Source organism: Erpetoichthys calabaricus, chromosome 1 (genome assembly GCF_900747795.2).
Source record: "Erpetoichthys calabaricus chromosome 1, fErpCal1.3, whole genome shotgun sequence".
NCBI classification, from domain to species: Eukaryota; Metazoa; Chordata; class Cladistia; order Polypteriformes; family Polypteridae; genus Erpetoichthys; species Erpetoichthys calabaricus.
In genome coordinates this window covers 329,680,505-329,696,490 of record NC_041394.2, presented here as the reverse complement: position 1 = coordinate 329,696,490, position 15,986 = coordinate 329,680,505, and the positions used below count along the sequence as shown (strand labels likewise).

The 15,986-nt window shown below is 41.2% G+C and overlaps 1 protein-coding gene across 1 annotated transcript in view; it reads right to left on the bottom strand.

Moving 5' to 3' along the window:
- Positions 1-6,137: 6,137 nt before the first annotated feature.
- The window catches only part of LOC114666050 (oocyte zinc finger protein XlCOF6-like), a 28,736-nt gene continuing 18,887 nt past the window's right edge, over positions 6,138-15,986 (bottom strand). The window contains exons 3-4 of the mRNA XM_028820760.2: positions 8,231-10,637; positions 6,138-6,458 (exon numbers count right to left, since the gene is read on the bottom strand). Coding sequence (XP_028676593.1) covers positions 8,971-10,637 — 1,667 coding nt within the window. The 3' untranslated portion in view covers positions 6,138-6,458; positions 8,231-8,970. The remainder of the gene's footprint in view (positions 6,459-8,230; positions 10,638-15,986) is intronic.

Below are 15,986 nucleotides of genomic sequence, written 5' to 3'. Positions count from 1 at the left end.
ACACTGCAAACAAACATTTGTCTCTTTTTCAAAAGTTTAAACTGTGCTCCATGACAAGACAGAGATGACAGTTCAGTCTCACAATTAAAAGAATGCAAACATATCTTCCTCTTCAAAGGAGTGCGCGTCAGGAGCAGAGAATGTCAGAGAGAGAGAGAGAGAGAGAGAGAAAAGCAAACAAAAATCAATAGGGCTGTTTGGCTTTTAAGTATGCGAAGCACTGCCGGGCAAAACAGCTGCAAGGATGTACAATGTAAAGGTAATCTTTCAGCATTTTTTAGAGGAGCGTCCGTATCCTCTAGGCCAGTATGCGAACAGCCCCTCCGTCAGAAGCAGAGAATGTCAAGAGAGAGAGAAAGGCAAACAATCAAAAATGAATACGTGCTGTTTGATCTTTTAAGTATGTGAAGCACCGTGCAGGAAGCCTATCGCTTGATAAAGCAGCCATATGTAAGCCCAGCAAGGAAGAGAGCAATGTGAAGGTAATCTTTCAGCGTTTTTTGAGGAGCGGTCGTATCCTCTAGGGGTGCGAACAGCCCCCGTGCTCACAATATATTTGAGGAGTTTTATTTAATACGTATATGGTTGGGATAGCTTCTCAGCCATCTGCCAATAGCGTCCCTTGTATGAAATCAACTGGGCAAACCAACTGAGGAAACATGTACCAGAAATTAAAAGACCCATTGTCCGCAGAAATCCGCGAACCAGCAAAATATCCGCGATATATATTTAAATATCCATCCATCCATTTTCCAACCCGCTGAATCCGAACACAGGGGCACGGGGGTCTGCTGGAGCCAATCCCAGCCAACATAGGGCACAAGGCAGGAACCAATCCTGGGCAGGGTGCCAACCCACCGCAGATATTTAAATATGCTTACATATAAAATCCGCGATAGAGTGAAGCCGCGAAAATCGAAGCGCGATATAGCGAGGGATTACTGTACACCTAAAAAAAAAATCACATCACATACACTTAACATAGCAGAAGTGGTGATGTGTCATTCAGCTTAGTGGAGCAGGTCAATCATGACCATGTTCTACTTCGTCCTGCTAACTACTGGATGTAGCCAATGATGTCAAAGGTCTTTTGATTATGTAATGAATTCCTGGGAATTGTGATCTAATCAATGAAGTGTATAAATGGAGTGCAGTGCTGACACTTGCTAATAAGGTTGCTTGCGCTCCTGTAAGGGTTACCCTCTTGTAAGACTTCGAAAATAAAGAAGACTGATTGGCACTTCCTCCTGCCTGCATTCATTGCCTCAGTTATACGGAGAGAACAGGGTATCCGGTGGGGGTGTCGGTAAATATCTTCCACACTAATCAGCCATGCAGAAACCTTATGTGCTACATTGAAGTGATATTAGTTTTTTTTTTGTTATCTGCTCATTTTTTATTAAACACATTAAATTCTGTTAGATTTTGTTCATACCATAAAAGTATTAAAATAAATAAAATCCCTTAAAATATACAGTACTGTGCAAAAGTTTTAGGCAGGTGTGAAAAAATGTTGTAAACAAAGAATGCTTTCAGAAAGATAAATAATGATTGCATTTTGTAAATTAATAACAATAAACAAAGTGAGCGAACAATAGAAAAATCTAAATCAAATCAATATTTGGTGTTACTACCTTTTGCTTTCAAACCAGCATCAATTCTTCTAGGTACACTTGCACAAAGTCAGGGATTTTGTAGGATTCTAGTCAGGTGTCTGATCAACCAATTCTACCAAACAGGTGGTAATGATCATCAATGTCACACGTAGGTTGAAACACAGTCATTATTGAAACAGAAACAGCTGTGTAGGAGGCTTAAAACTGGGTGAGGAACAGCCAAACTCTGCTACCAAGGTGAGGTTGTGGAAGAGAGTTTCATGTCATGGCAAGATTGAGCACAGCAACAAGACACAAGGTAGTTATACTGCATCAGCAAGGTCTCTCTCAGACAAAGATTTCAAAGCAGACTGGGGTTTCAAGATGTGCTGTTCAAGCTCCTTTCAAGAAGAAACGGGCAACGTTGAGGATCGTAGACACAGTGGTCAGCCAAGGAAACTTAGTGCAGCAGATGAAAGACAAATCAAGCTTATTACCCTTCGAAATCGGAAGATGTCCAGCAGTGCCATCAGCTCAGAACTGGCAGAAACCAGTGGGACCCAGGTACACCCATCTACTGTCTGGAGAAGTCTGGCCAGAAGTGGTCTTCATGGAAGAGCTGCAGCCAAAAAGCCATACCTCTGACATGGAAACAAGGCCAAGCGACTCAAGTATGCACGAAAACATAGGAACTGCGGTGCAGAAAAATGGCAGCAGGTGCTCTGGACTGATGAGTCAAAATTTGAAATATTTGGCTGTAGCAGAAGGCAGTTTGTTCGTCGAAGGGCTGGAGAGCGGTACAATAATGAGTGTCTGCAGGCAACAGTGAAGCATGGTGGAGGTTCCTTGAACATTTGGGGCTGCATTTCTGGTCAGGATTAATGGTGTTCTCAATGCTGAGAAATACAGGCAGATATTTATCCATCATGCAATACCATCAGGGAGGCATATGATTGGCCCCAAATTTATTCTGCAGCAGGACAACAACCCCAAACATACAGCCAAAGTCATTAAGAACTATCTTCAGCGTAAAGAAGAACAAGAAGTCCTGGAAGTGATGGTATGGCCCCCACAGAGCCCTGATCTCATCATCAAGTGTGTCTGGGATTACATGAAGAGACAGAAGGATGTGAGGAAGCCTACATCCACAGAAGATCTGTGGTTAGTTCTCCAAGATGTTTGGAACAACCTACCAGCCAAGTTCCTTCAAAAACTGTGTGCAAGTGTACCTAGAAGAATTGATGCTGTTTTGAAGGCAAAGGGTGGTCACACCAAATATTGATTTGATTTAGATTTCTCTTTTGTTCATTCACTGCATTTTGTTGATTGATGAAAATGAATGATTAACACTTCCATTTTTGAAAGCATTCTTTGTATACAGCATTTTTTCACACCTGCCTAAAACTTTTGCACAGTACTGTACTTTTTTTTTTTTAACTACTAAAATATGTACAAAAATATTTACCTGTATAATACTCAAAGATCCATCCCAGCCCAGTCACTCAGTACCAAAGGAGTCCAGTCTTCGTCTCAGGTCACTAGATAGCATCCATGTCTCGCAACCATATAGCAAGACAGGAAGCACCAGGACTCTAAAGACTTGGACATTCTTCCTTTTGCACACCCCTTTCCAGCGACCTCATTACCCCCTTTCTCTCCCAGTCTGCCTACTGACTTCATAAGAAGAGTCACCAGAGACATGAATGTCGCTGCCAAGGTAAGTAAACCTCTCGACAAGGTGGACACTCTCTCCACAGACAGACACTGCTGATGGTTGTACCCAAGAGATCATTAAAGGCCTGGAACTTTGGTTTTTATCCAGGGCACTCACAAACCAAGACACTCAGACACCTCACTCAGTCTCTTGAGTGCCCCAATCAGAGCCTCCATTGACTCCTCGAAGATCACAGCATCATCAGCAAAGTCATGATTAGTGAATCTTTCTTCACCAACAGATGCCCCACAGCCACTGGACCCCACAACCTTGCCCAACACCCAGTCTATACAAGCATTGAACAGAGTAGGCACAAAAACACACCCCTGACGAACCCCAGAATCAACTGGTACCAGTGTACAGGCCAGCCATGATATCCAGCAACTTCAGGGGGATCCCACGAACCCTCAGGATTTCCAACAGGGCAGCTCGATCAACTGAGTCCAACACTATCGACAAAGGCTTCAAAGGCTGCTCTACCGATATTTGCGTTTTTGCTCCATGAGAACCTTCAGTGCCAGGATGTGGTTAATGGTAGACTTCTTAGGCATAAAACCAGACTGTTCCGGTCACTGGTAGGTGAGCAAGTGATCACGGATCCTATTGAGGACGACTCTAGCAAGGACCTTTTACCTGGCACCGAGAGCAGTGTTATCCCCCTGTAGTTGCCACAATCCAGGCGATCACCCTTCCCTTTTCAGATAGGGACGACAAGTCCCGTTTTCCAATCAGTTGGGATGATGCCAGTCTCCCAAACAGAAGTAAAGATTGCTTGCAATGCCAGGAGGACAGCCTTACCACCAGCCTGGAGAAGTTCACCCCAGATACCACAGATCCCTGCACCCTTTCCTCCCCCTCAGCTGGTTCACCACTGATAGAATGTCATCCAATTTCATTGTACTTGTGCAATGATAGTAAAGATATTCAATTTAATTCAGTCCAATATAAAAGAAATATTGTTATAGAGCCAAGACTCTAATAAAACGTTAAAGTTTATCAAGAAGATACAAGGCTAATGTGCTTAACAAGTTTACATGTAAAATTGACACATTTGGCTGTTAAGCTAACAAGTCCATCATTTACTAAGCAGTGAGGGCTAACTCTTCTTTATCAGTTCCTTCCCGAATTAAAGATGTGAGCTGTAGTACTCGATACAAGCTCATTTGCTGTCCACAGTCAAGACAAGGAGCAGCCATTTTAACTACAGGACAAAACGAAAAAGGTCTGAACTCATTCTCTTCCTTTCTGCCAAAGATGCAGATTCATTTTCTTGTACATCGGCCATTCCTCTCCAAGCACAGCACTACTCCTCACATTCCCAGTTCTCAGTCCATTACTCCACTTTCTTTAATGTAAAAGCCAATATGTCCGTCCCAACTCTCTCCTAAAGTTCGACAGTCAATTTTCTGTTCACACGACGTTCAGCAGCAAAATGATGTGTGGGATTCCTTAACTAACATAATACTTTCCAAAAGGGTGCACTACAATCAAACTGTAGTAAAGCTCAGAAAAGAGATTCTGAAAACGAAACTAAAAAAAATTTACTGATCAGTGATTGAGTCATTAGTGGTCAAAATTGATTGATCAAGTTTAATCAATAGTCCAGTATTCATATTCAAACAATAGAATTGTACCGCTCTCAGATCCGACACGATTATAATATGCGCTGCCCTCCTTGAGAGGCAGCAAAAGATAATGAAAATAAATAATCTGGGGCGCGGGTGACCAACACTACTTTTCTACTATACAACTTCAATTATAGAGACACACCAGTGAAAGCAGGGTCAAGTAAAAATGATTACTGGAAGACAATACACATGATCACCATAATGAAAAAAAAAAACCTTATATACATAATATCGTGCTGCAGCGCTTCCCCTCCTCACACAAATCACGACGCAAACACTTGAAAACATACATTACTAATAAAGATTTGAGCAAATGGAAACACAACAAAAAAATCAATGGATTTATAGTCTTTTAAATCTTATCTGTACGGTAGCGTTGAGCTCAGTCTGTAGTGGGGAATGAGGCACCGACCATATCTCTTATTCCGGGAAACGTACTGATTAACTGTTCCATGTGCTGGCCCGTCAAGTCCACTCCCATATGCCCAAGTATGTTTAGATAAAGGTGGTCTTTTTTTTTCAGTTTTATTTTTTTGTGCACAATTGTTCCTTACATTGTTTTTCCTTCTATTGATAATCCCTTTTATAAAATAAATCACTTTTCAAATTTGGTCTGGACTTGCCTGGTTTGGTGTCTCTTTGGTTATACGAACAAACACAGAGCACTCGGTTTTGTCACAGGCTATATTCATCTTCGTGTTAATAAATCTGCATCTGATCCAAAAGTTATTTTAAGCATTTAATATAAAAGAATATTAAAGGCTTTTGGAAAATTGAGTTTTTAACCCATTTTGCTTTATGAGATCCAGAAAATTCTTTGAAAAACAATGAATATTTAATTCTTTCATGTTTACTTAGGTAATCTGTCACACCCCAGTAAAATCAATTCCATTTATACCTCTCATTCACATTCCCCAGAGGTACGGGGCAATTTTTTAAAAATGTGGCATTCTGGAAGTGATTTCTACACTTAGGGCAACATGCACAATGGGGTGTTTTGGTTTGTCTGTTTACTCCACAAGTAAACTCGCTTCACTGAAAAAGACCCCACCTCACTTTGCCAGTTCTGTTTCCAAATCACCTTCAGGATTGCACCACCATAACTGACAAAGTAGTACTACCAGAATAATCACAAACACCCCCCCATCGGGCAACACGTGGCAAGAAAGGAGCCCAGTGATTTTTTTTTTTTTTTTTGAGATCTTTATTTAAATACTAAACAATACGCAGACACATGTCGAATTAATGCATGAAAACACTCTCCGGCAGGAATTAAACATTTCTTTTATGATTTTTTCTTTCTTGAAAGAAAAACATTTCACTCATCACTACACACTAACAGTATAACAAGTGTATACTGGCATTATATCAGAAAGTAAAGCGTGTTAATTTTTACTATTGGTTGTCTTAATAGGCTAGGCTCAAAACGACTTTGCTCACGTCTTGTGCATCTCTCCTCTGAACATTTCAGTTTCTTTCGTGAAGTGTGGTGGAATCACTTTCAGAAAAGATTACTTTGTACTTACAGTGCATCCAGAAAGTATTCACAGCACATCACTTTTTCCACATTGTTATATTACAGCCTCATTCCAAAATGGATTAAATTCATTTTTTTCCTCTGAATTCTACACACAACACCCCATAATGACAACGTGATAAAAGTTTACTTGAGATATTTGCAAACTTATTAAAAATAAAAAAATTGAGAAAGCACATGTACATAAGTCTGCGGTGGGTTGGCACCCTGCCCAGGATTGGTTCCCTGCCTTGTGCCCTGTGTTGGCTGGGATTGGCTCCAGCAGACCCCCGTGACCCTGTGTTCGGATTCAGCGGGTTGGACAATGGATGGATGTACATAAGTATTCACAGCCTTTGCCATGAAGCTAGAAATTGAGCTCAGGTGCATCCTGTTTCCCCTGATCATCCTTGAGATGTTTCTGCAGCTTCATTGGAGTCCACCTGTGGTAAATTCAGTTGACTGGACATGATTTGGAAAGGCACACACCTGTCTATATAAGGTCCCACAGTTGACAGTTCATGTCAGAGCACAAACCAAGCATGAAGTCAAAGGAATTGTCTGTAGACCTCCGGGACAGGATTGTCTCAAGGCACAAATCTGGGAAAGGTTACAGAAAAATTCTGCTGCTTTGAAGGTCCCAATGAGCACAGTGGCCTCCATCATCCATAAGTGGAAGAAGTTCGAAACCACCAGGACTCTTCCTAGAGCTGGCCGGCCATCTAAACTGAGCAATCGGGGGAGAAGGGCCTTAATCAGGGAGGTGACCAAGAACCCGATGGTCACTCTGTTAGAGCTCCTGAGGTCCTATGTGGAGAGAAGAGAACCGTCCAGAAGGACTACCATCTCTGCAGCAATCCACCAATCAGGCCTGTATGGTACAGTGGCCAGACGGATGCCACTCCTTAGTAAAAGGCACATGGCAGCCCACCTGGAGTTTGCTAAAAGGCACCTGAAGGACTCTCAGACCATGAGAAAGAAAATTCTCTGGTCCGATGAGACAAAGTTTGAATTCTTTGGTGTGAATGCCAGGCGTCACGTTTGGAGGAAACCAGGCACCGCTCATCACCAGGCCAATACCATCCCTACAGTGAAGCATGGTGGTGGCAGCATCATGCTGTGGGGATGCTTTTCAGCGGCAGGGACTGGGAGACTAGTCAGGATAAAGGGAAAGATGACTGCAGCAATGTACAGAGACATCCTGGATGAAAACCTGCTCCAGAGCGCTCTTGACCTCAGACTGGGGCGACGGTTCATCTTTCAGCAGGACAACGACCCTAAGCACACAGCCAAGATATCATAGGAGTGGCTTCAGGACAACTCTGTGAATGTCCTTGAGTGGCCCAGCCAGAGCCCAGACTTGAATCCGATTGAACATCTCTGGAGAGATCTTAAAATGACTGTGCAGCGACGCTTCCCATCCAACCTGATGGAGCTTGAGAGGTGCTGCAAAGACGAATGGGCGAAACTGGCCAAGGATAGGTGTGCCAAGCTTGTGGCATCATATTCAAAAAGACTTGAGGCTGTAATTGCTGCCAAAGGTGCATCAATAAAGTATTGAGCAAAGGCTGTGAATACTTATGTACATGGGATTTCTCAGTTTTTTTATTTTTAATAAATTTGCAAAAACCTCAAGTAAACTTTTTTGACGTTGTCATTATGGGGTGTTGTGTGTAGAATTCGGAGGAAAAAAATGAATTTAATCCATTTTGGAATAAGGCTGTAACATAATAAAATGTGGAAAAAGTGATGCGCTGTGAATACTTTCTGGATGCACTGTATGTCTTCATTGTCGCTTTCCTTCTGCTGTGCTTACCAGCCCTTCAAGTTCCCACTCGACGTCTCACTCTTTACTACTCAGTGTATAATTATTTGAGAAATGCTTTGCATAAATACTACACCATATGAGATCCACTTCCTCCCAAGCTCCTTCCTAAGCCCCTATTTTCCTTAGCTTCAGCATTTCATCCTTTTTTCTTTTGGTATTTTTCTAAAAGATTCTACTTTCTGGCATGCTGATTGTTTTCTTTCATTGATTCCTCTAAATAAAATATTTTTAGTTTTCATTGGTACACATACTTGATTTGGGTAGCTGTAATATTATTCTGAATTTCACCCACGTCCCAGACCAATGGCATGTCTGGACTTTCAAACTAAAGAGGTCATTGTGTAAAAACAGCAATACACAAGCTTGTCCTCAAATGATTACTGGACAGTAGCTTACCCTCTTATGTTCTTGCTTGAACATATGTTTACATAGTAATAATGCCTGTGAAATAAGACTACCTTCACCACCTACATTAATGTGTAGTCGGAGGTAGGCACTTTGTTCTGGGAGAAGTGAAAGCTGGTATGTGTTTCTTTTTTGGATCCATTTCATACTATGACACAAGGTTTGCCTGAATGACATTTGGTATAGTAACTGTATAACAAAGCTCACCACATGAAAGTATGAAGTCAGATCTGAGCAGTTAAGAGGGTAACTATGTCAGATACTTTTTACTCCTTCCTTCTAACTTACTCCTTCTCTCCAGTGTGAATTCGTGTGTGGATCTGAAGACTGCGTTTGTCAGAGAATCGTTTATCACATTCTGAGCAGCAAAATGGTTTCTCGCCAGTGTGAATTCTTCTGTGCGTCTGAAAATTTGTACGAGTGGAGAATCTTTTTCCACAGTCAGTACAACAAAATGGCTTCTCTCCAGTGTGAATTCTTCTGTGGATCTGAAGATGGCTGCCTCTGGAAAACTGTTTGCCACAGTCAGAACAGCAATATGGCTTCTCTCCAGTGTGAATCCTTGTGTGGGTCTTAACCTGCCCACTGGTGTTGAATCGTTTGCCACACTCAGAACAGCCATATGGCTTTTCCCCAGTGTGGATTCTTGTATGGGTGTGAAGACTGCTACTGGTGGAGAACCGTTTGCCACATTCAGAACAGCAATATGGCTTCTCTCCAGTGTGAATTCTTGAATGGGTATGAAGTTGGGAACGGTCAGGGAATCGTTTGCCACACTGAGAACAGGAAAATGGTTTCTCTCCAGTATGAATTCTTGTGTGCTTCTGGAGACCGCTCCTGGTGCAGAACTGCTTACTGCAGTCAGAGCAGCAAAATGGCTTCTTTCCAGTATGAATAATTTTGTGAGACTGAAGACGGCTACTGGTGAAGAATCGTTTGTCACAGTCAGAACAGCAATATGGCTTTTCTCCAGTGTGAATTCTTGTATGGATCTGAAGATAGTTACTCGTGAAGAATCTTTTGCCACAATCAGAACAGCAATATGGCCTTATTCCACTGTGAAATTTCTTATGAGTCTGAAGATGGCTGTTGCTGAAGAATCGTTTGCCACATTCTGAACAGCAAAATGGTTTCTCTCCAGTGTGAATTCTTGTGTGGGTCTGCAGTTGGGAACGGTCAGGGAATTGTTTCCCACAGTCAGAACAGCAATAGGGCTTATCTCCTGTATGAATTCTTGTGTGTCTTTGAAGACGGCTACTGACAGAGAATCGTTTTCCACATTCTGAACAGCAAAATGGCTTCTCTCCAGTATGAATTCTTGCATGAATCTGAAGATGGCTGCTGGTGGAGAACTGCTTGCCACATTCAGAACAGGAATATGGCTTCTCTCCAGTGTGAATTCTTGTGTGGATCTGAAGCTGGCCACCAGTGGAGAATCGTTTGCCACAGTCAGAACAGCAATATGGCTTCTCTCCAGTGTGAATTCTTGTGTGGGTCTGAAGATGGGAACGGTCAGCAAATCGTTGGCCACACTTAGAACAGCAATATGGCTTCTCCCCAGTGTGAGTTCTTGCATGGATCTTAAGACGGCTACTAGTGGAGAACCGTTTATCACATTCAGGACAGCAAAATGGCTTCTCTCCAGTGTGAATTCTTGTGTGGATCTGAAAGTTACTACTTGTTGAGAATCGTTTGCCACAGTCAGAACAGCAGTATGGCTTCTCTCCAGTATGATTTCTTTTGTGTGCTTGAAAATTGCTACTAGTGGTGAATTGTTTTCCGCAGTCAAAACAGCAATATGGCTTTTCTACAGTTTGAATTCTTGCACATTTCTGAAGATGCCTACTGTCACAATCCGCAGAGCAACTGTACTCTACAGTAGCTGGTGTTAAAATATTTGTTCCCACTGTCTTGGTCTTTAATGGGGAGACTTTGGCACTCTCTTCTGTATCTGCAGAAATATGTAAAAGTACAACTTTATGTAAATGCATGTTTCAAAGAAATCTCACAAGTGAAAACTCTTTAGTGTCAAACAATTCATTCCTGTTCTCTGCTTAACACGCTGGCTGGGGTTTTATCTAAAAAGCATACCTTGCCTTATAAAACATCAAGACATTAAAGTGTAGTGAGCTAACATATCACTACATTGCTTCAAGTGTTTGGATAACTAATTCATTCAAATAGTATTTAATGAAAGCAAGGTTATAAAATAGACGAAAGGTTGGTATAATATGTAGTGCACATTAAGTAAATTAAGGATGTTGTATTCCATAGCAACCTGCGGTCACTCAGATGAATGGAGGATTTGCTGGGTTTATTTTTGAAGGATCTATGAAGAACATGAAAAAAGCTGCTTTACTGATGATAGTTTGTATACCAGGGATTGAGAACGGACATTATGATTTCCCCACCCTCATTGTGGGAAGTGAAAACATTTCATATGGAAATGCTGTGAAATACCTGGTAAAGGTTTTGTTTGGGAACAAAGTTTTTACACATTCTTTTATGTCACAGTTTCACTATTGTAAGAACCAATCTTAGAAACTTAAGGTTTAAAGTTAAAGTCATATTAGTGTTTGTTTAATTTGAATAGAATATAATTTTCTTTCATTGCCATAGGCAATGGTATAGTGTTTACCCCCTCTAAGTTAATATGACATAGAACTTTCTGGCTGTATCTGTGATGCAGTGTGTTAATTTCGACAGTTGTTATTTAGAATAGGTACGTCCCAGTGCTGGCAGGGACTGATATCCCATTTTTATGCTGTAAATGGGTCTAAGCATACAGTTTTCTGACCACTCTATAAGCAAACAAATAAATTAAACAAGATATATAAGCTTTAAACAAAATGTTTCTTAAACAAGATTTTTTCAATACCATTTTTTCTCTATTTTTGTGTGAACTGTTTTGCTTTGAATTTTTACTAAAGTTTTTAAAACAAAGATATTTGGTCTGTGAAATCATTTTAACTTGTCAAGCTTTTGCCAGAATCCCATAAAGCAAACTGAAGCTGCAGCATTTTGGGTAAACGCAGCTACAACTATTAAACTGATGTATAATTGCATTACATTTTAATTACTCCAAATACAGAATATTAAGAATGGCAACCATATATTCAGTTTCAGCAACTAAAAGCTGATGCCTGCTTGCCACTTTTAAAAGCTAGTGTTAAACCCTGTGTCACACACATGCGCATGGGAGGCAGCTAGAGGGCTTAAATAAGTGTAGTACCATGCCAGACCAGGGGGTGGCGAGCTGCACTAACTCTCTATCTCTGTCCTCTGTAGACTATCATTGGGAAATCCCACTAGGTCCCGGTGCCATTGATGATGTCACTTCTGGTACCGGGCACCTTGGACAATGTCACTTTCGGTCCCGAAGACATTGCTTCTGGTACTGGCGCTTCGGCTGATGTCACTTGCGATCTCGACAATGGCCTTTAAAGCCGTCATTTTACCAAAGTCAAATCAGCTCTTTTTTGAACATTGTACCATGCACAACTCATGGAAAAAATACTCATTTTGCAGCCAGGGATATTTATTGTTTCCTGTGTCTTATTGCGACACCTGTTAAATAAAAAAAGAAAAAAAAAAATATTAAAAAATTATAATCAAATGTTGATGCATTTGTTTTTCAAAGTCCCAGATTTCAGCCGTTGGTCCAGAATATAGCAGTATGCAGCCTGCCAGAATTGATGCAACAGAAGTGGAACACAACGCCAGTCGCATGGAATTAAAAGAAGGCAAAGGCTAGAAGAGGACCCTTCACACGGACTTCAAGATGAATTTAAAAGGGAGTCTTGTGTAGACAAAGACGTATTGGACTAAGGTTAAAGAAGTAAAAAAGCTATAGAAATAGAGGTGCTGAATAATGCACTCTCTTCAGATTGGGTTTTGTTAGTTACTGGCCATATGAAATGCACCTTAAGTGGAGGAGGCGGAAGCGCAGAGTTTCTCGTAAGCTTCAGGAGCTGCGGGTTTTGAACACCTCTTTCCAGTCTGGTGTTACCTAACATCAGATTGCCGAGGAACAAAATCAACTTTAATCATCTTCTCACAACAAGTAAGGATTACTGTCTCACTTCAGTGCATTGCCTATAAAACTGATGATCTAAACTACCATCAAGCCAAGAATTGGCTAAACAGTGCAGTGAGAGATGTTAAATGGCAGCATAAAGGTAAAATGGAGCTTCAGTTTTCAGCAAACAATAGCTCCTTTGTATAGAGAAACCTTCAATCCATTACTAACTATACAAATCGGGAGTGGTCTCCCCTCAACTTTCTCGCATACTCAGATATGGGAATGGATATTTGAGGAGTAAACCACAAGACAATGATTATAATTTTTTATATTAAGTACACTAAAGAGCCATCAGCAACAAATCAAAATTAATATAATATTGAACAATTAAGTTGAATTAAATTGGACTCTGCAGCTGCATGAATAAAAAAGTACCACTTCCGGTTAGCGGAAATAGTTCAAATGTTGATAGAAATCTACGTTTTGTACCTAATACTTGTATGCAAAATTTGGTTGACCCAAGTGAAAGTGTACTGAAGACACAAACATAGTTCCGAAAAAGCCAAGATTCATCAAAATCTCGACATTGAATTTTCGGGCGATTACAAAACTTTTCCTATACTTCATATATGAGAAAGTCAGGAAGGTCTAAAACACTGAGATTCATCAAAATCTCGAGATTGAAGTTTTGGACAATTACAATACTTTTCTTATACTTCATATACGAGAAAGTAAAAAGACATTCCCTAGTGCTTACTCAGATTCTTCCCTCCCTGATAAACTTCACAGGTTTTACAGCAGATTCGAACAACAAAGAGCTGAGTATCAACAATCCCTTTGCTCCTCTGGTCCTCAGGTGTCTCGGACACCCGTCACTTCTTCACAAAAGCTTCACCCATCTTCTTCCTTTTCTATCTTTAGCCGTCTCTTGCACAGCGTAGTGTTCCAGATTGCTTGAAAACTTCTGTTATTGTTCCAGTTACCAAAAAGGGATAAAATGAACTGCTTCAATGATTAGAGGCCTATTGCACTTGCATCAGTTCTAATGAGAATATTGGAAGGGCAGTTGTAACCCATCCTAAGTCTGTTAACGATGTTCATCTTGACCCATTTCAGTTTGCACACAGAGAAAGGAGATGAGTGGACGACTTCATAAACACAGAACTACACTTAGTACTAGAGCATCTGGATGTTAAAGGAACTTACGCCAGGTTACTGTTAGTAGACTTCAGGTCAGCATTTTACATGTCTGTCTCTGAACTGATGCTAACTAAACTTGGACAAAATTGAATTGAATGCTTCCTTTAGTAAACAGTTTTACAGTTTTCTGACTAACTCGAAGCAGTATGCTTGGATGGGTTCCCACCCTCAAGGCCATGCATTTCTCCCATACTGTATTCCTTGTACACCAATGACCATAAGTTACCTGATCTTTAAGTAAATATCATGAAGTTTGCTGATGACACTACTATTATTGGACTTGTTTCTAATGGCATATACCTTGTGTTTTGGTGCACTACACATAAGCTGGTACTCGATCAGCTCTATCAGTAGTTATCACCTTATTATCAGTAGTTACAACCTGTTCTACAGTTAATATGGTGGAATCCTTCACATTCTTGGGCACACCTATCACAAACACTCTCAGTTGGGACATTAACACAACTTCTGTCTCTAAGAAGGCTTATTTCAACTAAATAAATGAAATATTTCACAGCCCAACCTAATATAATTTTACAAACCCATAATTTAGAGTCTGGTCACATTCTCCACTGTTGTCTGGTTTGGTTCTGAAACAATTGACTCCAAAAATAAATTACAGCCTGCTGTGAGGAGTGCTGAGAAAATAATTGGCTGTGCTTTTCCATCTGTTGAAGTCCGGCAGTATCAGGATCAGCACAGACTCCTCTCACCCAGGTCATCACTTGATCCAAAACCTCCCCTCTGCTGAACGCTTTAGGTGGACCAAAACTAATTGACATCTAAATTGTTTCTTTCCCAGAGCCATAGCCCTTGTAATCCAGTTATTTAGTTGGTCTATGTTGCTTACTGATGTGTTCTCTCATATACTGTGTAAAGATGGATGTGTGTATTGTGGCAGACGGTTGGGGCTCTTGCAAGCGTGGCCAGAGTGTTACCTCCTCCGGAGTGCTAGATGGCAGCCCCCCTGGGTTGCAGTGGTGCCTAGGACTCCAGCAGGGCTCCATGGGAGTTAGAGTTTGGTGCAGCCCTGTTGGGATACGTGGGCGCCGCCAGGGGGTGCTGCAGCTGAGACCTTATGGGCAGCTCTTCCACCACACCCAAAAGTGCTGCCGGAAATGCGTCAATGTGCACCTTATATAAAGGGCCAGCAGACAGTACTTGGTGAGCCAGTCAGGTGGTGGGAGACTAAGCTTGCAGAGAAGGAGTGGAGTAGAAGAAAAGAAAGAAAAGGGACAGAACTGTGGTGCAGTGTGCTTTTTGGGACTGTGTAGTAAGCTTGTGGGGTACGGGGAACACGTTGCCCACAAAGAAAAAACAAAACAAAATCACGTGTGCTTTGAACTTGTGCCCTACGCCTGTCTGTGTCGGGTTGAGGTGGCGGTACGCCCCCTAGTGTACGACAGTATGTACAGTATATGGACATGTAGGCGTGTGTGTGTGTGTGTGTGTGTGTGTGTGTGTGTGCGCGCGCGCAATCACTCTATACACACACACACTTGCACATCTCATTTATATATGCACTATTCTGCAACTGTTTATTATATATGTAAACTTCTGTTATTTGTAAGTGATATGTCCCGATATATGCAGCTCCCATACTACCAGGTTAAAAAACCTGTATATTAAGTACTGGCAAATAAAAGTAATTAGAGTTCCAATTCTGAAAAGTGAGCAAACCTTTTCAGTTACAATGGAATGTAAGCAGTACATTCCACAATATAATTTCCAATCTTTATGCATTACAGAATGCATTTGAAAAAGTATTCCGTCAAGTTTCAGCTACTTCACACATAGACAAATAGACAAATAACTTTAAAAGCATACAAGGACCATTTCACGTAAGTTACACCATAGCTGTCACAATCTGCATCTGTGAAATGGAGTGGAAAGTGCCTACTACTATGGAAGTGAAACATCGAATAAAGACATCTAGAAGGGTCAACAGAATGCGCTTCAGACAAAAATGTTGCCATTATTATGAAAAGTGACCAAAACCCTTCATTGTAGCAAGCCAGCACAGGACGCAGTGAATTTTTGACGGGTGGACAGAATCAGAACCAATGCACCTTTCTGAAA